At 46.0% G+C, this 23649-nt stretch overlaps 1 protein-coding gene and 1 pseudogene across 4 annotated transcripts in view; both read left to right on the top strand.

The window, feature by feature from the left end:
• The first annotated feature begins 956 nt into the window (after nt 1-956).
• The window catches only part of NTM (neurotrimin), a 914184-nt gene continuing 891491 nt past the window's right edge, over nt 957-23649 (top strand). The window contains exon 1 of one of the 4 annotated variants that reach the window (XM_044752719.2): nt 957-1351. In XM_044752719.2, coding sequence (XP_044608654.1) covers nt 1270-1351 — 82 coding nt within the window. In that variant the 5' untranslated portion in view covers nt 957-1269. The remainder of the gene's footprint in view (nt 1352-23649) is intronic. The other 3 variants (XM_070489905.1, XM_070489908.1, XM_070489906.1) reach the window with 3 other exon arrangements.
• LOC123279227 (U6atac minor spliceosomal RNA) lies at nt 16027-16138 on the top strand (annotated as a pseudogene).

Raw genomic sequence — 23649 nt, 5'->3', positions numbered from 1 at the left:
GGCTCGGGAAGCTTCTGTGGGGGCTAAGTTTTCCAGAAGTTTTATTCCTCGTACAATTGCTTCCCGTAAGAGGAAACCAAAAACTAGAATCATCAACTTCCAGGGCCTTAGAGTTAGAAGATCTCTCAAGAAGTCGTTATATCCATCCGATTATTTCTGTCAGAGTTTTATTTTTACCCATCACCAAGAAGATAAATGTCTGCAACTTTCTGAGGACATTTTTTATAACCACACACAACGTCTACACTCAGAAAGTCCTACAGCATGTCTACCTGAAAGCTGACTTGCTGCACTTTAAACCACAAGTGCTTACATTGCTTTTTCAGTGAGAGTGTAGATGGGCTGAGGCCCGTAGAATAAACTCATTACTTGTTCTCTTTGGAGGAGCCTCCACGCATCCAGATGTACTTCTTCTCAGGCCTCAGGGGCCTCGGCCCTTTTCACGGTATCATTTACACATAGTTGACTTTAAGAAATAAATTAAGAGGATGGAAAACAGCAGTGATGCAGGTGTTCTGAAACAGTGGTGACAGAAGAAGAAAATAGAAGGTTATTTATTATTTTCAAAGCAACAAAGTAGGAGGTTGATTGGAGAAAGGTGAAAGATGAGAGAGAAAGAAATCTGTCATTGAATGATATTTTCATCAGAGAGGAAAATAGGTACCAACATATGAAATTTGACTCATCTTTGCAAGTTCCACTGAGCATGAAAATGACCCTTCAGAATTTCCTATAAGCTGTTGCTGGCTGTGGGATTTTCCAGGGCCAAGGGAATCTGAGTTCAGGAGGCCAGGGGATGCCAGAGAGAAAGGGATTTTTTGATGCTTGGGGCTCTGAGACTGTCACTTTAAAAAATGAAAGTCGCATAGAAGGGGCGAAGTGGCATTTATCATTCCATCTCTCCGGGCTCCTGTCTCTTTAATCAGCTAGCCTGATTTGCCCAGTAAATGATTCCTGAGTGTGTGTGCGTGTGCCCGCGTGCGGGGGTTGTAGCTCTGTCAATCCTTGGATTAGAACCAATGATTGCAGCTTGTAGGAGGGCTGTCCAGCGCCAGATTGTAGGATGTGTCTCAGTGCCAGAGTATGAGTAGAGATAATTACTGAGAAGTCACACTCTCTCACACCGTCGGCTTTCTTGTTGTGTCCTTCAGCAAAACAGTGGATTTAAACCTCCTTCCACGAGCTTGAGAGCAACGCAGTCTGTCAGGAAAGAAAGGAAGAAAAAACCGAACCTGACAAAAAAGAAGAAAAAGAGGAAGAAAAAAAATCATGAAAACCATCCAGGCAAAAATGCACAATTCTATCTCTTGGGCAATCTTCACGGGGCTGGCCGCTCTGTTTCTCTTTCAAGGTAAGAGCTTGAGATTGATTTGCCTACAGTAGACCCAAGAATTGTACAGTGTGCTTTATATGATTCTCAGACTCCCTGAGTCGGCTCTGCTGCGCGGTTTGCAGGTGGAGGAGAGAGCGTTTACACAGCATGGCTGGGACTTCATTCTCCCTACCAGGCTGTGAGAATATTGATTTGCTGCTGGCTGCTCCCGGAATGGGGGAATGTATATGCATAAGTAAAATGTGTCTGGTGCTCCTGTTAGGTTCGTGGCTATGTGCTAGTCTCCCTGGCTGTATGTACATTCTTGCACACATACACAACGGAGCACACATGTAAGCAGGGAAAATTACAAATTCGGAGGGCAGCAGGATTGCTAATGTGTTGCTTATGTTTCTGGGAAGAAATTACAAGACGAAACTTTAAATATCGCCAGTAAACTTGCAAAGCTTCTGAAAGGAGCAAACAGAAAATTCAGGCTAGAAATAATCAGGTAACTGTGCCTCCTACAAGCCTCTGGTCAGAGATCCAGCTTGAAGGGATGAATCAATTTGGAGCAGCGGTGGACAACTGTATTAGTTTTTAATGTGTTTGGGGGTGTGTTTGTGACTAGGGGCGGTGGGGGTGGGGTGGGAGGAGAACAAGCAGATAAAAGGAAGTGGGAGCAAGCAGGGGCTCTGAAATTCAGGAAACCTTATCTAAGTTGAAGGCAGAGAGGCAGTAGAGTCAAATGCTAATTTTCTGTTTATTTATCGGCCTGGAAGCCCAGCCGTGGGGGCGGCAGGGAAGGGCTGAGCTTGCTCCCTGGCCGAGGGTATGCTCTGATGTTGCCTGTGCTGTGTTGGGGTTCATTTGGAATCTGTTTCAACCTTGAGTCCATTTGCTGCACCATGTGGCCCCAAGCCCTGTCTCAGCTCTCACATTCCAGGAGCAGTCTTATTTGCCAACCTGCTTGCTCCCCCTACCCTGTCAGGGGGTCTGGCTTGCCTTTTTCATATTAAAGATGCCTGAACTCAGAGATGGAGACAGGCAGAGAAAGTTTCCCTGGGTGGTCCAGCAGGGCTCTCGGAGAGGATCCCATGCAGAAGCTCAGTGCTGTGCAGTTGTATTCTCAGAGGAAAGTTCCGTCTCATAGGGTGAGAAAGGATGGGGAGTCCCACCCACCTTGTTCTCCTCTCCTACTGCAGTATGGAGTTCGCATGGTCTCTGAGTCCCCACCTCCGATCCTGCCAACCTCTCTCTGAGGGTAGGCTTTGGGGACGGCTGCTGTCCCCTTGACATAGCTTCCAGAGGCTACCACGCAGGACCTCACAAGGTGGGCAGAGGGACCAGGCTGGCAAGAATCAAGGAGGAAGGCAAGGGGGCACTGGAGGAATCTGAGTCGGATGACAAGGAGGTGCACTGGGTGGATCTGGCAGGGACAGCCTTGATGTCGCCTGCTGCACTCAGCCTCAGAGGGCCACCGGCCTCGGAGTCTCTCCTCTCCCTTGGGGCCATTGGTGGGTGCGAGGGTGAAGGAGGCAACTTGGAGACATCCTTGACTGACTCTTCTTATGTAATATGGAGCAGCAGCCGCGCGCGCGTGTGTGTGTGTGTGTGTGTGTGTGTGTGTGTGTGAGAGCGTGCGTGGTCTCGCCCCTACAGGGGGTGTGCACACCCTGATTGTTCTGGTGCACAGGGGCTCACCCAGTGAGATCAGAGCCCCAAGCTGGCAGTGGGGGAAACTGAGTTCAGGGCCAGGCACCCTCCAGGAAACAGCTTCTATCATACTAACAACGGAAATAAAAACTAACTAGGCGAGGAGTGGAGTGAGGGGATCAGAGGAAGGGCAAGGCAAGCTCCCAAGTCCTCAATAATTTCCGTCTGTCCTGAGGTCTGTGCCTCTTCCATCCATCACAGCAAACTGGAGACAATGGCCAAACTTCCACCATCAACAGCCCCATTGGCAGCGCGCCAGGAGCCCCAGGGCCATAGCGAATTTACATATAAATTAGCATACGTCAGAAATAAATGCAGGGGAGCATAACATTTGCTCATACTTTGAATCATCCCTGAATAGATGAGTAGAAAGTGGTGGTGCAAAATTCTCCAGTGTGAAATCTGGAGGAGCTCCTCTCTTGGGGTGGAGGTGGAGGCGACTGGGGTGTCTGAGACCTCCTCTCATTCGACCAAGTCCTGAATTTCCTAGGGAGAATAATGATGGCAATGTTTGTGCTGCTCCCCTCGAGCCAGCTCTGAATAGGTTTCAATCGGTCCTAATAGAACGAGGCTGCTCAATTTTAAAGCAGAATGACCCCCAAAGACTCCCACACCACATGCCAGGTGGACCGGCAAAGGTGATGTCTGTTTTCTCTTTCAGGGGGTGAGAGCCGGCGTCTGCCAGCCACCTCTTATCAAACTTACAGAATTACTGAGGCAGCCCAGGTCTTGCCTGCAATAATCCACCCCTATTGCATTGACCCAGAGGGACTAGTTAGAATGCAGTACACATTCCAAGGCGATTTTTTCTTCTCCTCTGTTTTTGTTTTAAGCTGCTCTTCCTAGAGCGGCTACTTCCTGGCTTTTTTGCCTTCTTGAAAAGGTGTCCAGTGCTAGTTGCAGGTTATGAACCCCTCTCTGACTCGCTCTTCCCCCCGCCCAACTGGCAACCATGATCCGGCTTAGAGGGGGAGGAAATTTCTGAGGCATCAGCACTGATTAGTGCTGGGCGGAGGGAGGGGTGAGGAGCGCCCTGGGGCTCTGGCCCTGAGACGCACCAGGGTTGATAACCCGGCAGCTCCTCTTCCCCTGGAGCAGGAGCGAGGAAGCTGGATTAGGCGCTGTGCTGTCCTTTCAGCACACCGCCCACCTTCTGCCACTGAGAGGCTCTGGAAGGAATGGCTGGTGGTGCCGCAGCTTTTCTCTTTCTAGAAACCCGACCATTTCTCCTTCGAAGGATTAATGCTCTTTTGAACACCTTCCGATGAGCTTGGCTAGATTTCTGTCTTACCTTTCTCGTTTTCTCTCATCTCCTCCCACCCCACCTCAACTTTTCTGCCCACCTGAGACGCCAACAGGGTAGAGTAGAAGGGAAAGGAGACTGGCTAAGTTCACACTCTCCTTTGCTCAGTGCCGACAACACGGACACTGTTCAGCTGGGCAGATCGGCCAAGTTCCTGCCACTCACAGTCAACATCCGGGTGCCAGCAGCAGCCTGAGTTGGGCAATGCTTCTAAGGTGTGAGGGAGACAGATGAAACCATAACAATGTTTACTGGCAAAGTGAAAAATCGGTTTGGGAGGATGGGTCCCTGGGCCTGATGTAAGCGTTGTGAGCACTTGGAATCATGGCCAAAAGAAAAAGGGGAGGGGGACAGAGGGGCTTCACAAAGGAGCCCCTGGCTGCCAGGCTGGGGCTGCCAGCTTGGCCGAGTGTTGGCAAGTCGTGCATAGCGCAACAAATGCAGCTCTCTCCCTCCTTCCTGCTCGGGGACGGTCCTCTGAGCGTTGATCAAGGTGCCTGGAGAGGCGCAGCAGTGACCAGCCGGCCTTGCTGCATGAAGGCCATTTTTGGAATTGCAGCTTTATTTACCAGGTGCAAAGCTTAGTTCTGGTACTGGTTCTTCATTTTGGCACTTTTAAAGCCAAATGTAAGCCCAAGAACCCCTCCTTATCTGCTTCACTGCCTAGCCCCTGACTGCTGTCCTTTCTCAGTGAGCCTCTCTGATGATGGTGCTGGTGTTAAGGGTGCTGGGCTGTGTCCTTGAAGAGTCGCCTGGTTCTTGCTGGAGCTGCTCCTCTCGGGACTGTAGCAGTTCCCTGGGCTCTGTCCATGCATGCAGTCTGGCAGCCCTGAGATGCAGTGACCCAGGCTGGTACCAGCTACTTGTCAAGAATGAGACAAACAAACCGATGCTGGCTTCAGCCACGGTCTATCTCTTGGGATGAAGTGAGCTCTCTCAATATCCTGAGACATGGCAATATTTCTGCATCAATATGGAACACTTAATTCTGGCATTTGCAGGAAACACATGTTGGAAACATGCACAATGCTCTGGGCTGTCTACTCAGGGTGGAAACACTCCAGCTAGGATGCTCACGTCTGGGAATGAGCTCTGTTCCAGGGTTTTTGGTTTGGGGCTCACGGCCTGCTCCTGCCTGCCAACTAGAATGCTAAAGATGAAAAACAACTTTGCTTTATATCTAACCTCAGCAGAGGGGGAGGGAGGAAAGGGGAGAGAAAAAGGGGGGGATTGGGAAAGAGAGAATGGGAGGGAAGGGGGATGACTACAGACTCTTCTCACACTCTAATGAGCGTGTCTTCCAAATTTAAGACAGTGCTGGTGGCCTGAGCTCAGCTCACTGGGGACATCTGAGCTCAGAGGTCCCTATGTTTTCTGTAGGGGAAAATCTTTCCCTCTGTGAGCCTGTCTCCCCACCTGCCTGACGAGCCGGGGAGCAACTCCCCTGGGTGTTGTAAGGACTCATTAATGCTTGTAATACTCTAAACATGTGGTGCTAAGTGGAACTCCATGCTGAGATTGGTGTATTTATGCAGTTTACTTCCTTTCTGCTCTATTGGCTTGTTACATGTTTACTTTATGTCTATAGTCATTTGAAATTCAATAAAACAAATTAAACATAAAAAATGAAAACATGCAAAAATAAGGTAATCAATGGCATACAGGTCAGGTGGGGTTGTTGGCGCCGTTGTGGCAGTCCTCCCCAGCATCTCCTGGTGTCAAGCTGATGGTGGACACTTCCATTCCATTAGACAGTGCACTGCAGAAGGCCAAGGGGCTTTAGAAGAAGGATGCAAGGAGCACGCCTCCTATCCATTTGTGCAAGACACTTCCACATGCAGGTGCAATGCTGGCAGGGCAAGCGGCAGAGAGGAGGAGCATGGGGGAGGAGGAGATCAGGAGCTGGGAGTTTTACAGGGGGAAAACCCAGCTCTAATCTGGATTAGCAACGTGTGGGAAAAAGAGGGCTCTATTCTCTGCTTTGACTATGATTTTGGTCAGCAACCTCTGAGAGCTTTAAATTTTATGTATTTTTGTATTTACTTATGCAACCTTCTGGATTAAGCCTGCTCTTCTATCACTGCTTAAACTTAAAAGAGCTTAAACTTGAAAGACACGTGTTCATCCCCCTTCCCTCCCATTCTCTCTTTCCCAATCCCCCCCTTTTTCTCTCCCCTTTCCTCCCTCCCCCTTTTTGCCCTCTCCTCCCTCTTTTCTGCCCTCTCTTTTCTCTTTTCTCTTTCTTTCTTCCTTTCCTTTTTCCTTTTCCTCCATGGGAAAAATAATTGATCAGTTGACAGATCTAGGTCAAGCTGGCAGGGGTTGCTCTGCCTCATGCAGGCTTGCCTGGGAGAAGGAGGGGAAGTCTGTCCTCCCAATGCAGTAAGAGGGCGGCAGAACCAAGGAGCCGACGGGCGAGTTCAGCCATCCCTAGTAAGGGTGTCTGGGTCCTGTTGATTACACAGTCCCCAGCTATTTGAGTTACCTGACACTCTAATTTTTCATATCTAATTTATCTTTCCCTCCTTCCTGCTTTTTGCTCAGCTTCTATACCCTACTTGTTCCAGTTTTCCTCATTCCTCTTTCTGCTTGCTTCTCTTTTTCTCTTCTCCTTTTTTCCTCCTTCCCAAACCAAGACAGATCACAGAATCTCTTCCATTTAAGTTATATTAGAGAAATGGTCTTTTGTTTATTTGCAAGAAGAAAAATACAAACCTTGCCAGAAGAGCTCTGTAAGTCATTTGCAGACTGCAAACAGACCAACAAAGATTCACATTTTCATTGCTGAGAAGGAAGTATTTCAAGAAAGGCTGTCAAGCTAAGAAATCAAATATTGGAAAATACATTCTTCAGCTCTGTTACTAAGGGCATCTTAGGTTACTAAATTTGATTTTTTTTTCTTGGCTTCTCTAAGAGTATTTCCCTTCATAGTAATAAAAGGCTTTCAAAAGACTGGCTGGTTTTGGCTTGAATTGCTTATTCACATCCACTCTCTAGAGGTGCTTCCTTTGCTTTGTCTTGGTGGTGCCACCAAGCTCTAACCTCACACAGACTCTCTCTAGTTGTTTACTTGTTCATTGGTTCAATCACGTGTTTGAACCAGCAAGTGTTTATTGAGCATCTATTAGGTTCCATGTGTTGTTTTAAGTGCTGGGAATGTATCAGTGACCAAAACCAACTAAAGGATGAGGCCGGAAATAGAGTACAATCTCCCTGATTTGACTTGTTTTGCCATCCTTTTTAGCAGCATTCAGAAGCACCAACAGAAGTGCCAGCAGCAAAAGGGAGGACTCAATGACACAGCCTCTGGTTTCTCAAGCAAATGATCGTGGGTGGCCAGAAAGTGAATTTAACAAGTCTTCCATCCTTGTTTTTGGATAAGGAGCTGTGGAGGAGGATGCACAACCCTGACTGTGTTAAAATAAGTGAGAGGGGTTGCCTTTGCTGCTCCGTGTTGTCTCCTGCCAAGAAGGAACTCATGGACGTTTGATGTGCCCTCAGTTAGCATGCGGATGGTGAAGCTGGTGTAAGTTAGTTGGCTTTGTGACCATTGTCTCTTGTCATTCAAGTTATTGGTTGATTCTTGTCACCACTGCCATGCTGTCCAGCAGCCTACCCACCTCCTTTGTTTCGTGCCTTCTGCATAGAACTGGAGGGCCAAAGAAGGTAAGGGGTGAGCGGATGCCCATATAGCACCAGGCAGGGATTTGTCTCAGGCAACAGCTGTTCACGAACTTCTGTGAGGGATTCAGTTTCAGGGTAGATCTAAGATGATCTCCCACTGAGAGCCTTTTTATTTGCTACCCACTCATCACACCCTACTGTAGGGTTTGTGGAATAATAAAGATACATCATTTATTTATTCTCCTCTGGCACTATGCTGAGGAGGGGACACAAATCTTCTCTCAATCCATCAACTTGTGTTTTCAGCTATTTGTACCCAGAGGGAATATAGCTTCTGTTATGCTCATACCGTATACTACAGATGCCCCCGAATGCTTGAGGATGATTGCCTCCCTGGCTGCTTCTATCTGTATGTCCATAGTGTTGGTGATTATTCTCAGCTTTTCTCATGTACAAGAACAGGTAACTACCTTTCTCATGGATCCATGATCCTTCTAAGTCAAGCAGCCAGAGCGATCTACATCTCCTGACCCTATCTCAGAAGTCAGGAAGGTCCTCGCGGCAAGGGGTGTGTGCACTGTGTGTTTATTTGCAATACTCTCATTCTCTAAGCCAGTGGCTCGCAAACTTGGTGTCCCATAGAATTGCCTGAGGAGCTTTATAAAAATACCAATGACTGGACCCTATCCCAGACCAATTAAATCAGAATCTCTTTGTGATGGGGCCTCCTATCAAGATTTTTAAGAGCTAAGAAGTTCTAATCCATGATCAAGTTTAAAAACTCTGAAGTACCTCTGAAGTTATCTGAAAATGTTCTACGACTTTGGGTAAGACACAACCCATATGCGCCTCCGATTCCACATCTGCAAAATAAAGAAATTGGACTAAGAGATTTTCAAGTTTTGTTTCAAGTTCAACATTTTGCAATTCTGCCGATAGTCTTTTTGAGTATAATACTTGAAAGGTAGTGGTCCTAGAAGAAAATATTTAGAAACAGTCTCTGCTTGCAGTAAGCTGAGAGTATAACACAGTCACAGATGGATGACCAAAGTCACAGTGGGGTGTGTGTGTGTTGCATGCAAACACTACATATTGTATCATATATACTGTGTCCCACATCCCCACATACACAGGTATTTCTTTATCTATAAGGCATCCTTAGTTTAGGAGGAGGATTCGCTAGTCACAGCATTTCAGGTAGGGGGAATAAGGAATGATAATGACTCTAACTGATCAATCCCATAAGAGAGATTCAGGAGCCGTTTGAATGTGGGTCAAGAATGAATGTGTTAGCATTGGACTTAGAGACTGCGAAGTGGTAGTGGGCCTTGGAATAAGCTCCATTCATAAGTGCACAGATCTGCATATTTCTCTTCTCCCTAGCCTACCTCCCCCTCCCCAGGATCAGTGAGCTAGGCATCTTGCTTCCATTGCTCTCCTTCTCATGGGCAACCAAGGCTCAATGCCAAGAACCTCAATGGCAATTTTGCACCTAGTGTGTCAGACAGAAGCAATGCTGGTTCCACTCTCTAAGCCAGGCCAGTCCCTCTAGTGCATGTAGGAGGGAAAAGTTGTCTGTTTTAATAGAGTCAGCAGGTCTAGGAGGCACATGGGGAACAGGGCTACTGTGCAGATTTGTGCTGAGTGCAGTCACTGGGTAACTCACCAAGTGTTCACACTGCTGGCTCCCCAATGTGTTCACACTGCTGTGTCAGCCAACCCCAAAGTCACATCCAGCTCAAGCCCAGAGCAACTCTCAAGGTGATTTATTTCAGTCCCTCTCTTTGAGCTCCAACACATCAAAATGCAGCTGCAGTGGTCCCCTAGCTTCTGTCTCCAGTCCTTATTGGGAAGTGCATCTCCAGATTGTCTGTTGTATCTGACCATTCAGGAAAACAGAAAGAGGAAGACAAAGAAGGAGAATCTGTCTTCTTATAGATTCCAGCCATTTGCCTTAGGTCTGGAGAGAAATTGTAACATTGTGGCTAGATCACCTGGGCCCAAACCCTGGCTCTGCAACTTGCTACTTTGAAACCTGTGGCAATTTAATCAACCTCTGTGTGACTCTGTTCCCTCTTCTATAAAATGGAGATAATTATGGGACTTACCTTTAAGTCTGTTATGAGGATTAAATAAGCTTCTGCAGATAAAGTGCTTGGAAGGCTGCCTGGCACATAGTAAGCTCTCAATAAATATTGCCTAAGAGTATTATGGTGGCTGCTAATACCACCACCTGCAGCACAAGTCTACTGTTTCTTCAAGATGACTTTTCTTCAAATATTTGAAAACATGATTCCCTCAAGTCTCCTTTGCACTATGTTAAATAGTCCAAGCTTTTCTTCCATTTTCTATATAATCACCCATAGAAAGGGTGCTGACTGCCTTTTCTAGAGTTAGTCTGGTTGTTCCGTACTCTTCTCCCAGTGTGCTGGGAGTAGCCAAGAATATCAAGGGTCCAAATCCAGAGAGTGTGAAGTCTCAGGTCTTCAGAAAGGCATGAGAAATCCTACGGGTCTGGCTGGGTCTGTCAGCCTTTCTCCTCATCCTTTGTACTCCCTGTTCCATGGCCGCCTTGGGTGTTTCTGCTGTTCCCTCCTCACAGCTCCCGGGCACGCTGCTCCCCTCTGCTGAGTGCTGCCCTTGTCTACCATGAAAACACTTGTTAACATTCAAGACAAAATCCCACGCTCAGCCTCCCTCTGAAGCCTCTCGTTTCTTCCTTTCTGCCTCCGTTGCTCTCGTGCTGACCTCCATTCTGAATGTCCCCCAGGTGTTTGTGTAGTTACCTACTTAAACGTCTGTCTAAACTCTCACCAGACCATGAGTGCCTGGAGGTCAGGGACTGACTGCCTGATTTCTCTCTTCATTCCTAGCACAGCCAGCACAGTACCTGGCACAAATGTGACACCCAGTGTTTATGGACAGGAAGAAAGGAAAGAGGGGTTGGGGGAGGGATAAAGGCCTGGGATCCCCTTAGGTTTTTCAGGAGCTGTATAACTCTGTTGACTTATGGTAAGCTGTTGTGAGCTGCTGTTAATTCAATCCTTCTTTATCCTGTGCCTGTGTTGTTTTACTATGTACACAACAACCTGACCTCAGAACTTACCCTTTCTGAAGTCATCTTATTAGGTTCAAGAGATCTTTTTTGGACTCTGAATCTGTAATCCCATATATTAGAAACCCCTTGTGGCTGTAATCAGTCATAAACCGTAGTTATAGATACCTAGGTAGTGGTAGATGAGCTCAATATTTCTGGCTAATCTTAGCTGAGAGCAGAAAATAGTCACTCTAGTGGTCAAGAGATCAGATAAGTGGAGGAAGGCGTGGGTATCTGGAGCCGCGTTGGCATCAGAGGGAGCAACAGGGACAAGGGAAGTTTGACTCTAAGAAGAGGAGAAGGTGACTACATGCACTGATTGAGTTGAAGACGATGCAGTGGTCAGGTGCTTCTTATCTGCTTCTTCAAATCTACTCTTTCTCCTTCTTTCCCAAAGCTTTCCACCGGGGCATTTGATTGTCCTCCTAATGGTCAGGACGCTGGGCCCAGCCATGGAGAAGATTAATTGACAGCTTTTTTTCTCAATGCAATTGGTGATGCACAGACATCCACAGTTGGATAAACTGTTTTGTTAATTCTGAAAACAAATAAGAATTAATTAATTGATCCACATTTCTTCCTTTTCCATTTAAACTTTTTAATAGAAGAATCTAAATGCCTTATCATTATTTTTTTCATTACTTTTTTGCACTACTGAAGCCTTGTCCGAGGTCAAAATAATTTAATCATCAAATCCAAAGCTTTTTCACAGACTCCTAGAGTTGTGAGATGCCTTGGAATTTACCCATTCTCCCACCCAAGGCACCAATCTCACCTGAATGATGTTCACTAATTACTGTTCAACAATTCCAGAGATTTCCAGTGAGCAGACACTCACTGCCTGAGTTGCAGTCCCCAGTCTAGCTGGCTGCCAGAATCAACTGTGGAGCTCGTTCTAAGCAGATGCCCAGGTCTGATGCAAAAATTCTCATAGAATTTATCAGAATAGGGCAAGGTCATCTCTACTTTGCAGTAACTGCAGATCACTCTATCAGGTAGATATATCTGAGAGTAACTGGCATTAGCAGCTCTTTTCATAGTTGATAAATTGTGTGAGAAAACACTATCCTGGCAGGTACTTTGGATGCCTCCTTAAAAATCAATTCTATCCTTTCTCTTTACAAACAGTGTTCTAAATTTGTTCAGGGCAGCAATGTGCCCATTCAAAATACTCATCTCTGAGGTTCCCTTATAGCTGAGTATGGTCACGCAACACAATTCAGACTAATAAGATGTAAGCACAAGTTTACTGGGTATACTCAGGAAGCCTGAGCTTTGTAAACCTTACCATTCCTAATTCTCCTTGACTGAGAGATTGGCATACTACCTGGAGGTCCAGGAGTCAATTTGCAAACAGGAAGACAATGCACATCATGACTGGAAAAGAAGGAAGCTTTTAGGTTGAACCAAATAGACTTGCTGTTTTGGTAAATCAAAAATAGTTGAGTATAAACAATTTCATATGGCTCAACCTAATAGAAGGACCCAGGTTCAAGATGATATAACAGTTGTACCAGCTCTGGAATACATATTCTCGTACTTATTATTACTTATGGAAAAAAAAATCCCTGTTAATTAGTTTTCTATTACTTGTAGCTGAAGACAATCCTAATAAATCTATGTGGAGCAAAAAGTTGCCTCTTCCTAACTTCTGCCAATTAGAGCTACTCAAAATACAAATAATTTTGTGTGATCCACTTTCTTTCTAAGAGATGACCCTCCAGGACCCTGCTTATCTTGACATTCTTAGTTCCTTCTCATGATTATCACAGGCATAACTTCTGGACCACTAATCATCCTCATCGTTATCTTCTGAACATGCTCCAGTTTGATAACAATCCACTAAAGGCATCACCAGACAGAGCCTTCCAGATGTAGTCTGATTGGCAAAGTGGAGCATGAACTATTACCTACAACATTTTGGACGATATAGTTATGTAGGCCCACTCTATTATTCTGTTAGTTTCTCTTTTTTTTTTTTCCAGACATACCACACTATTGACTCATATTGATGTTGTACTCATTCCTCTGACAAAAAAGCTATTATACAAGACCTCTCCGATCCTTGATTACAGTTAATTTTGTTTAAATGTTTCTTTTAAGTATTTGAAACTTCACTGCAACTTGGGTCATTATTTATATCCATTGAGATTATTCTGGGACTCTGATGAACTGTCACCATCAGTTTTGTTTCATCCCCAAATGATATAAACATGTCTTCTCAACATCAGCAAGGTGAATGATAAAAAAGAAAAAAGTAACATAATAGATCCAAGGCCATGGCCAAGTTCTTTCTTTCTTTCTTTCTTTTTTTTTTTTTTTTGAGGAAGATTAGCCCTGAGCTAAATACTGACAATCCTCCTCTTTTTGCTGAGGAAGACCGGCCCTGAGCTAACATCCATGCCCATCTTCCTCTACTTTATACGTGGGACACCTACCACAGCATGGCTTTTGCCAAGCGGTGCCATGTCTGCACCTGGGATCCGAACTGGCGGACCCTGGGCTGCCGAGAAGCGGAACGTGTGAATTTAACCGTTGCGCCACCGGCCGGCCCCCAAGTTCTTTCTTACATTTATATTTCATCTACTCCAGAATGATCAATTCAGACCCTACTGCGTGCTAGCCATAAAAAACAAGACATACTTCTTACACTCAATAAGGAGACAACTCAATATAGTACGGTAAGTGCTAGGATGTTTGTCATGGCAGCATCTAAGAGATTTTTCAAGTCAGAGAAGTCTTCTAGAAGGAACAGATGGTAAAGCTGAGACACAAAGGTGACTAGATTTAGCCAGTTAAGAGGAGAGATGAGTGTCACAGGTAGAGGAAACTGTATATGCCAAAACCTAGAGGCAGAAGAGCATGATTAAGAATTCAGGAATCCAACAGCCAATCAGGCTAGATTGAGTGTGTCTATGTGGTTTAGAGGGGCAAAAGTGGAGGGGGAGGAAGGATGTAGGTAGAAAGACAAGAGGTGTAGGTAAAGATGGAGACAGACATCAGACCTTAGGTGGCCTTATGGTTCTTATTAAAGGTTTTATACTGAGGGAAGAAAAGTGTGGTGAAGGGTTGTGTGCCAGATAGCAACATGATCAGATTTGCAGTTTTAATCATTAAATAACATTATTTGGGTTACTAAAAAATGTTAAAATGTTACTCTAGTTACAGTGTGGGAAATGAATTAAAAGGGGACAAGACTAGAGGCAAAGGAGCATCCTAGGGATTGTTGCAGCCGATCAGACATGAGTTAACCAGGGGGAGAGTTGCAGAGATGGAGGGAGGTGGCAATATTCAAGAGTCATGGAGGTAGAAAGGTTCCGACTTGGAGATGGAGAAGACAGAGGATGGTAAGTGACAAAGGGAAGTGAAGAGGACTTCTAGCTTCTGGATAAATGGTGAATAGGTAGGTTTTCAGGAGGTGGTGATGAATTCGATTTGGGCCATGATGGGTCTGAAGGTGCGTGCTGAACATATATTAGGAGCTCTCCAATATGAAATTAGCTAGATAGATCTGGAACTCTGGAGAGACACCTGAGCTTGGACAAAGATGCTCAACACAGAGACAATTAATTACCCAGGAAGAGAGTAGAGAGTACACGAAGAGAGTAGAGAGTACACGAAGAGAAATGAGGGCAGACAACTAGTATTTAAAGATTGGGAAGAGATCTTGGAAAGAAGATTGAGAAGAAGTGGTCAAAAACATACGAGAAAGACCAGGAGAACGTGGTGCCATCGAAGTCAAAGGATGAGTGTTGGGGGACGGCAGGAACATTAGCAGTGTCAAATGCTGCTGAAGGATCAAGTAAGATTACACTTAGTAAAGAGAATATCTTCGATCACCTTGGGAGAACAGTTTTGTGGAGCGGAGCCATAGTGTGGTGGATAAAAGTGGGATGAGGATATAGAAAATGTGCACAATTACTTCAAAAGTTCGTGGGTTTCGGGTGAAAAAAGAGGGAGAAAGCAGTGAGACAAAAGGAGAGTGCACTTGGAGAGGATGTCGTCACTTTTGTAAGACGGGAAAGAGCCCTCTGAAAGCTGATGGGCAGAGACTAGTAAAGGGAAGCATGGAAGAAAGACACAGGAGATGACTGACCAAGTGGGGTCCCTTAGGGAGTATGAGAGGGTAGGCGGGGCGGTGAATCTTGAGCACAGGTAGAAGAATGAGTACTGAGAAAGAGAAAGACCAATTGCATCACTATTTAAAGTAAGGAAGGAGAAATACACTTAAGAATATCCATTATGTTTGTGTTTGGCTGCAAATAACAAAACTACATGATAAAAATGGTTTAAATAAGATAGAATTTTACCCCTTGGCTTACAGAACATCCCCTTTGTTCATGGCTGGTGCAGTGTTCCCTAAACTCAGGGACCAAGCCCTTTCTGTGGTTTGGATCTGTTGTACATAGCTGTGACACTACGCTACGATGGCAGCTTCTGTGTGCCAGGCAGTGAGATGAAGGAGGAGATGAAAAAGAAAGGGTGGAATGGCTAAGTGTACTGTCTTCCCAAGATGGTCCTTCCTGGAAGCCCTTACATGACACTCTTCCTCACAGGCCCGTGGCCGAACTTGGTCACATTGCCACATTTAGAGGCAACAGAATGTGGGAAATACGTTATCCACTGCCTAGACAAATTCAGGGGCCTATCACCATGGAAGAAGGGGAGGATGAATATTAAGAGACAATTAGGGGCTGGCCCCATGGCCAAGTGGTTTAGTTTGCATGCTCTGCTTTGGCGGCCCGGGGTTCCCTGAGCGCAGACCTAGCACTGCTCCTTAAGCCATGCTGAGGCGGTGTCCCACGTAGAGGAACTAGAAGAACCCACAGTTAGGATATACCACTATGTGCTGGGGGGTTTTGGGGAGAAAAAAAAAGAGGAAGATTGGCAACAGATGTTAGCGCAGGGCCAATCTTCCTAAAAAAATAAATAAATAAAAGGCTCTTTGCCTATTAGGAAAAAAAAAGAGTCAGTGTGTTGTACGAAAGGAAGGTTAGAACTCCCCTTGACCAGAATGGAAGAGGCCCTTGGACATGCATGGTTAAGGCATTGCCACCTCCTCTGTGGCATCTAACCATGGGTTTGCAACGTCTCTAATCATAAGGGAAATGCAAATCAAAATCACAATAAGATAGCACTTTGCACCCATTGGGATGGTTATTATTTTCTTAAGAAAGAGGAATATAACAGATATTGGCAAGGACGTGGAAAAATTGAATTAGAGCACTTACGCATTGCTGGTGGGAATGTAAATTGGGGCAATCACTGAGGAAAACAGTTTGGTAGTTCTACAAAAAGCCAAAAATGGAATTACCATATGATCCAGTAATTCCATTTATAGGTATATACCCCAAAAACTTGAAAGCAGGGACTCAAACAGATATTGCACGCCAATGTTGCCAGCAGCATCATTCACAGTAGCCAAGGGGTAGAAGCAACCATAGTCTCCATCAATGGATGAATGGGTAAACAAAATATGGTACAGACATACAATCAAACATTTTTCAGCCTTAACGAAATTAATGAATGAAATTTTATACGTGCTACAGCATGGATGAACTTTGAAAACATTATGTTAAGTGAAATAAGTCAGACACAAAAGGACAAATATTGTATGATTACACTCATCTGAGGTACCTAGAATAGGCCAATTCATAGAAACAGAAAGTAAAAGAGAAGTTCCCTGGGGCCGGGGGGAGGGCATGGGGAGTTGCTCAATGTACAGAGTTTGTGGGATGATGAAAAAGTTCGGGAGATGTATGTTGACGGTGGTTGCACAACACTGTGGATGTACTTAATGCCACTGAAGTGTGCACTTAAAAATGATTAAAATTTTATGTTACGTGTATGTTACTCCAATAAAGAAAAATGAAAAAAAAGAGGTAATTAGCTGTCCTTGGCACAGTGTGGATGCAGGTAAATGTTTAAGCTCGGTGGCAGGAAAGTGAAGCAGTTTGCATTTGATGGCTTTTATTTTTTCTGAGCATAATTCGGGGAGGATGTGTGTTTACACACATGTGTGAACAGCTTCACATATGCGTTTTTCCAGAAAGCAGAAAAGAATTGAACTGGTTCCTTATTTAATGGGTCAAAGAGCCGGCTGGTGAGGCCGAAGGGTCTCACGCAGGGTTCGGTGCTCCTTTCCTCAGGGCATTCTCTTTTCTCCCGATTTTTAAGATATAAAGAGATCTACCACTACCTTATTTTTCCATCTTTTTTTTCCAGTTCTGGTGCTACCATTTAGGAGATGGTACCAGACCACAAAGATAGAGTTTTACATTTGCCGTTTACAGAGCACATCCACATCAAATATATTTGTTGATCTCCACATCAATCAGGATATTCATTTCTCATCCCAGTTCTATTTGGAATTGATTTTTTTCCCTAAGCTTTTATTTTCCTCATCTGTAAAAGGGGATATTTAAAGTTCCTTGGAATGTAGTTTTCATGTTTAATTGAATTATGTTTATGAAACCTGTCACTCAATACATAGTGGGAAAGTGAAAGCCAACGATTTTACGAGGTTTTTTTCACAGCCCAGGTGTCAGTGGCCGTGCCTGCCCATCAGTCCTTCTCAGCTCCCCCCTCCCGTAATCACCAACTCAGCTCGGTTCCGCCTCTGAATGACTCCTGTATCTGCCCGCCTCCTGCCTGTCTGCCACTGGCTCAGGTGCGGCTTACGTCATCGCTTGGACCAACGCAGCCTCATAGTAGGGCTCCTGCTACCAGTTCACATCTCAGCTCAGCTCACCCTCCATCTTGCCAGTAATTGCTTATCTTGCTAAAAAATACATTTTGTCACCTCAGTACTTTACTTAAAGTCTCCACTAGCCCACCTGGCTTTCAAGATAAGGCCCAAGGTCCTCAACTTGGCACAGAGTCCCTTCCCTCTCTTGCCCCAGCCTCTTTCTTGCTGTGTCTCGCAGCATCCTCCTCATCTACTCTTTAGCCCCACTGACCCTGAGCACTGACCCCGGACACTGATGCCCTTCCACAGCTCTGTGCCTTTGCACACGCTGCCCTGTGCTGGGAATGTCCTTCCTGCAGGATTAGCACAGTGCAACACAGCACAGACTTGTTTTAATGTCGAGGATAAGGGAATAAATGAGGCCAGGAAAAGAATTTAAAAGGCTGAAAAAGGAGAACAAAACTGTTTTGAGACCTACTCTAACCCACCATTTCTATATCTGGCCTTTTTGCAGATCCCTCCCAACACTTTCTTTGTTTTTAGTCTGCCCCAGGGAAAGAAGGAGGGGTCCATGGCACATAATGTTATTAAAGCCACAGCTGTCCCAGTGTGGTCCCTGAATCCCAAAGTCTGGGGCTTTCTGACGCGCAGCTATCTGCGTTTTAAGAAGCCCCGCAGGCGATTCACAGTAAGTTTGAGAAGCGCTGAATTAAGGGGGTCATGAGGCACAGAGGGAGGGAGCTGATGGCAAGGGCTGCTGCTCCCAGCGTCAGGACGGTCACGGGGAGGGAGTCACCGGCCCTGCCCCCAGGGGAGACTGCTTCTCTTGAATACGCCCACTTCAGAAAAAATAGCACCAGAACAGAGCAAGCTTGGTGGTATGTAAACTATGAAAATATTTACATATTTTCATATGTAACGAAATACATATTACTATGTAAGGAAATGCATATTCCCTTTTGCTAGGGTGCCAGATTTAGCAAATAAAAATCTAGGATGCTCAGTAAATTTAAATTCTGGATAAACAACAAATAATATTTTATTATGCAAAGCACATACTTATACTAAAATATTATTTCCTACTTATCTGAAATGCAAATTTAACTGGGTGTCTTGCTCTTGTTCTGTTTTATGTGACACTCTACCTTTGTCCGTAAGTGTTAAATATGTGAGGGAAATAGCCTGATCAGAATCAGATGTCTAAAAGGCAGGAGTTAGTTTTAGTAACCGGTTTATTTACTCTTTAATGGAGAGGTATATGATTTGAAAGGGAAGAAAAATAACGGCTGCTTTTCCTGACTCATTGGATTATGTGTAAAATCTACATTTGGGGAAAAAAAGAGAGGAAGAGAGCGAGCATATAGAGAGAAAGAAACAAGATGTTGGTTGCAAGTGGCCCGCATGCCAGAAAGTTCCTTCCCTCAGTTGACATAAATGAGCACCGCCATGGGCCAGGCCCTGTCCCCACGGCCTATGCAACAGAAACGCGGAGCGAGCTTCAGAGTTGAGCTCCCTCCCCTGAGGCCCCAGCTCCTGGGCAGGTTGTCTACAGCCACTCCTTACTGCCCCAGGTGACAGGATGCCACTTCAGAGGGTGGAATGTGGCGCTGTGAGTGGGGAATGAATAACAGGCTTCCTAACAAGATGCAGCTGAGGGAGCAGCTTGCTGACAGAACAATTTGCTGGTGCCCGGAGTCTCCGCCCAGCCTCGGCAGAACTGCAGCGGGCGTCAGGAGAAACTCAGGACTTACCATTTGCCCAGGCGTCAGGTTCCCGGTGAGCCGGCATTCTTCCCACGGCGCTTTTCCAGGCCTGCAGCCTTGATGTGCGAGCCACCGAGGCTTCCAGAGCCCCAGGAATCACACGTACAACCATTCCTTCATTTTCCCCCCTCTTGATCCGCTTGTGTTTATGTAAATGGTTGGAAAAGCAGTTTTCGGCTTATTTCCGAAGCTTAAGGGCTTCCTGAGAAGCCTATTATTGAAAAATCAGAAACTGAAAAGCGACTTCTTAGACAATGAATTAGCAGCTCAATGACTGTGTGCAATGCAGAGTGTGCTGTAACTGGCTGCGTTACAACCGGGAACTCCCCTGGGATGCGGTAATCAAACACGTGCCAACAGGTTGTCTGTTTCAACAGAGAGTGAGTAATCAGAGGAGATTTGCAGTTAATCCAAATATTACAGAGACGCATCCAAGAGAAGGCCAGGAAAAGGAGAAACTAGAAGAAGGGTGTGGGGAGACCAGAGCTTTCTGACCTGGAGTTCCATGTGCAACTGAGAGAACTTCAGGGGACAAAGTTCATCCATCTGAGCACTGATGGCACCAACTACCTAGAGGGGAAACTGAGTCTTGGCTACACATTGAAGCAGACCAGAAAATTAACCTCAACACTTGCCTCTTCCACTTGACCAGTGATGTCAAATTGGGGAGCAAATTACCTAGCATTCAGTGATTTGCTGCAAAAGTCTGAGTCCTATACTGGTTTGAGGGCTAGGGGTAGGGTGAGGAGTGGGGAAGGACTTGCTCCATCTGAGAGGCGCTGGCTAGACAGTGGAACTATGCAGTGTTTCGGGGAGACGGTTCAGTTTGTGTGTCTATCTCTGTGGTTCTCACAGTGTGGTCCCAGGCCAGCAGCATCAGCATCACCTGAGATCTTGTCTGAAACGCAGATTCTTGGGCCCCATCCCAGCCCTATAGTCTCAGAAACTGAAGCGAGGCCCCGCATGCTGTGTATTAAGAAGCCCTCCAGGTGATTCTGACACTCGCAGAAGTTTGGGAACCACTGGCTAATCTGAGCACCTGCACACTGTGGGTACCAGCAATGCTCCACGTTCCTCTGCAGGCCTGTGGGTGAGCACAGCCATGGCTAGCTCGAGTCAAGATCCTGGAGCAATTCTGTGCTGAGCCGCTCGGTCCTGATCCCCTCACAGGGCTATGGAGTTTTTGGGAAAGAAATTTAACATTTATTAAACATGTACTAGTACTTGGTGCCAGGCCCTGGTAAATGTTTTATGTGTGATATTTTATTTAATCCTTTCTACAACCTTGTGAGCTAGGTGTTATAGGTAGGATTTTATTGCTGAGAAAATTTTGGCTCAGAAAGGTCAACTGGTCCAGGTCTGAATGTTTCCTGAGCCTATGCTCCTTCCCCTATCCCCCACAGCATCTCTGACAGGCGTCCTCTGCCCCCAGAATGCCTTGGGTGCCCCCTGCACAAAGCACTGCCAGCCTGGCAGGGCCCCAGTTCTACATTTCCATTCCTCCCCCACCCCACCCGACTCCTTGCCTCATGTTAATTTCCCACCTGAGTACTGAGTACTTTATAAATAGCAAATCTAAAATGAATTTTCTACCAGCGATCATTAGCTCCCTTGACATCCATTAAACATTCTCGCAAGCAGAGTGAAGTGACAAAAGGGATTGATTTTTACAGTATGCTTAATAGGGGAAAAGAAAGAAAGGTGTTGACAAGTCCTTTTTTTTCTGTCCTGATATCACAAGGAATTTGAAATCAGTCAAATGACTTTTATCTGGAAAAAAGAAGGCTAGGATTGGGGGTGGGAGGAGTCAGGGTGGGGAGAGAGAAGCAGCCTGCCCAGCACCCTGCTCAGCCCACTTCTGCATTTGTGACAGGTAAACGTGGAGTTAGTTAGCTCATGCCAGCCACCAAGATGAATATGTCAGAGTTAATGCGTCAAAATATATAGGGTCCAAGCCAGGGAGCGAGTGGAGGGCTGGGGGAGGCAGGAGAGCAGTGGTGGGGAGAGGCAAAGTAACCAATCTTCTGCGGAAACTACTGGAAGAATAAATGTGTTGATGCAATAGCTGAAGTCAGAGGAGGCTGGCATATGAGGCACTGTAGCTGAAAATTTAACTTTGATTTCAATTTTCATATTTGTCAGCAATAATTAGATTCACGAAATGTTTTGCCACTGTTCTAAAATACTAATAAGTAGAGGCCTTTGTAGTGTGGTTAATGGAGTCTTTTTTTCCTAGTGGTCTAGAAAAATTCCATTAAAGCAAAAAGTCATGCTATATTACGGCACTTCAACATACAGGCCTCTGCTGCCACAGTACTGCCGTCCCCGAGCCCGCCGCCCTCCGTGTAGCCACAGAGCCCTGGCTGGGGAGGGGCTTTGCATGTCATAAGCCTCAGCTGTCCATCATGTTTGACCTGCACAGACTTCCCCACATGGGGGAAGCCAGCCAGTCAGAGACAAAAGGAGACGCAAACTGAAGAAAGCATCGCCCTGGAAAGGACCCTCACCTCCTGGAGCAGGCTGAAGAGAGGACGGGGGAGAGGATGGTCGGGTGGGTGCCTGGCTCTGGCTGGGAAGTGCGGCTCCTGCCTGAGGACAGGAAATCCATCCCCGTTCATCACCAAACTGGACTCCCCGGGGTTAAGGCTGGAGCCCCACCGAGTGGCAGAGCCCACATTTCCATCTTCTCCCAGTGCCCATCCTGCACTGGGAAGGCTGAATTCTCTGGAGATGGAGTTTGGTTAAAAGGTCTGAGACCTACTATTTTTGAGTGACTTTTTCCTGGGATGTCTAAACCTCTCTCTGATATCCCAGGGTGCTCCCTGCAGGCCAATATGTGGTGGAGGGGTAAATGACTCCCTTACACAGTTAAGTGTATAATACAGACACTCTCCAGAGAGCCCAAGTGGATAAGGAAGGGTCTGGAGCACGCTCACCTCCCTTCCACCCTGCCTTCACTGGCACACCCCTGCAGTCAGGGATTCTCATGCAGGTGCGCTGGTGTCTCTCAGAGAGGCTCTCTCCTGCTGCTGCAGAGCAGCTGCCTGTTAGTGCATCTCTTGGAGTCCAGTGAACTCAAGAACTCTGCCATGATGCCCTTAATTTTCCTTCCCTAAGTTTTGAAGAGAATTCCAAGCCATCAGTTCTAAGTTAACCAACAGAAAAGAAGAAAGCTAAATGGAGCTGTGTGATTTCCATCACCCACCCCCAACTCCCCTTCCTGTCAAATTGTGGTTGCTTGACCTAGTAGTAGAGTGACTTGGAATTGACTAACCCTAAGCCTTAAAAGGGAAACGATGGAGGAATGGATAGATTGGCAGGGAGCCAGACTCAGACTGACAACTCAGCCCGGATAAAGGACAACTTTTGGAAGCCACTCATAGCAAAAAAACGGTACCTCCATCGCACCCACGAATGCAGGGCAACTCCTCGCCTTTGCCCTGCCCTTCCCTGGGACCCTGCTTTCCTTGGCCTTTGTCCCTCTGTGCTACGCCCTTGCATGCATGCCTATGTCTTCCAGTGGACAGAGAATGGCAGCCTGTGCTCCTTCCCCAAAGTGCAGAGACCTTCCTGGGGCCCAGGCCTCTCCCCAGCCCCTCCTTCCTTCCCTCTCTCCCCACCAGTCGCTATTTTGCAGCCGCCTTGCTTTTCCCCCGTGGCATGTGCCAGATCTTATCCCAATGCAGCACTTCAGGATGAAAGAAGGAGGGGATATTAAATCCACCAGTGATACGCGTGGCAATTGGGAGAGGCTTTTGTTGTGTCATTTCCTACCTCCTTCAGCCTATTAAGCAAACAAAAGTGCTTGTGGAATGAGAAATGTAAATGGCCAACGCAAGCCGATTAATCCTAGATGTACAATTCCATTAATAAGGCCGCTTTTTAATAGGCAGCTCCGGCAGCAGCGGTGGACAGGCCGGGAATTGATGTATTCTCTGTAATTGTATTGCAACTAATAGGATATGAAGAAAATTGTACTGGAGAAGCAGGTCTTTCAACACCATTTTCCAATCAGCTGAAATAATGACTTGCAGAGGAAAGCCTTGAAAAGTAACGACACATTAAAAAAATATAACATCATCCAGGAGTATCCATTATTCCCAATCTTAGTTTGGGAGATCTTTCTTTCATTCTTCTCCCTCCTTG

Source organism: Equus asinus, chromosome 20, assembly GCF_041296235.1.
Source record: "Equus asinus isolate D_3611 breed Donkey chromosome 20, EquAss-T2T_v2, whole genome shotgun sequence".
Lineage (NCBI taxonomy): Eukaryota > Metazoa > Chordata > Mammalia > Perissodactyla > Equidae > Equus > Equus asinus.
Note: the sequence above shows the minus strand (reverse complement) of the source record. Positions and strands in the feature narration are given on the sequence as shown.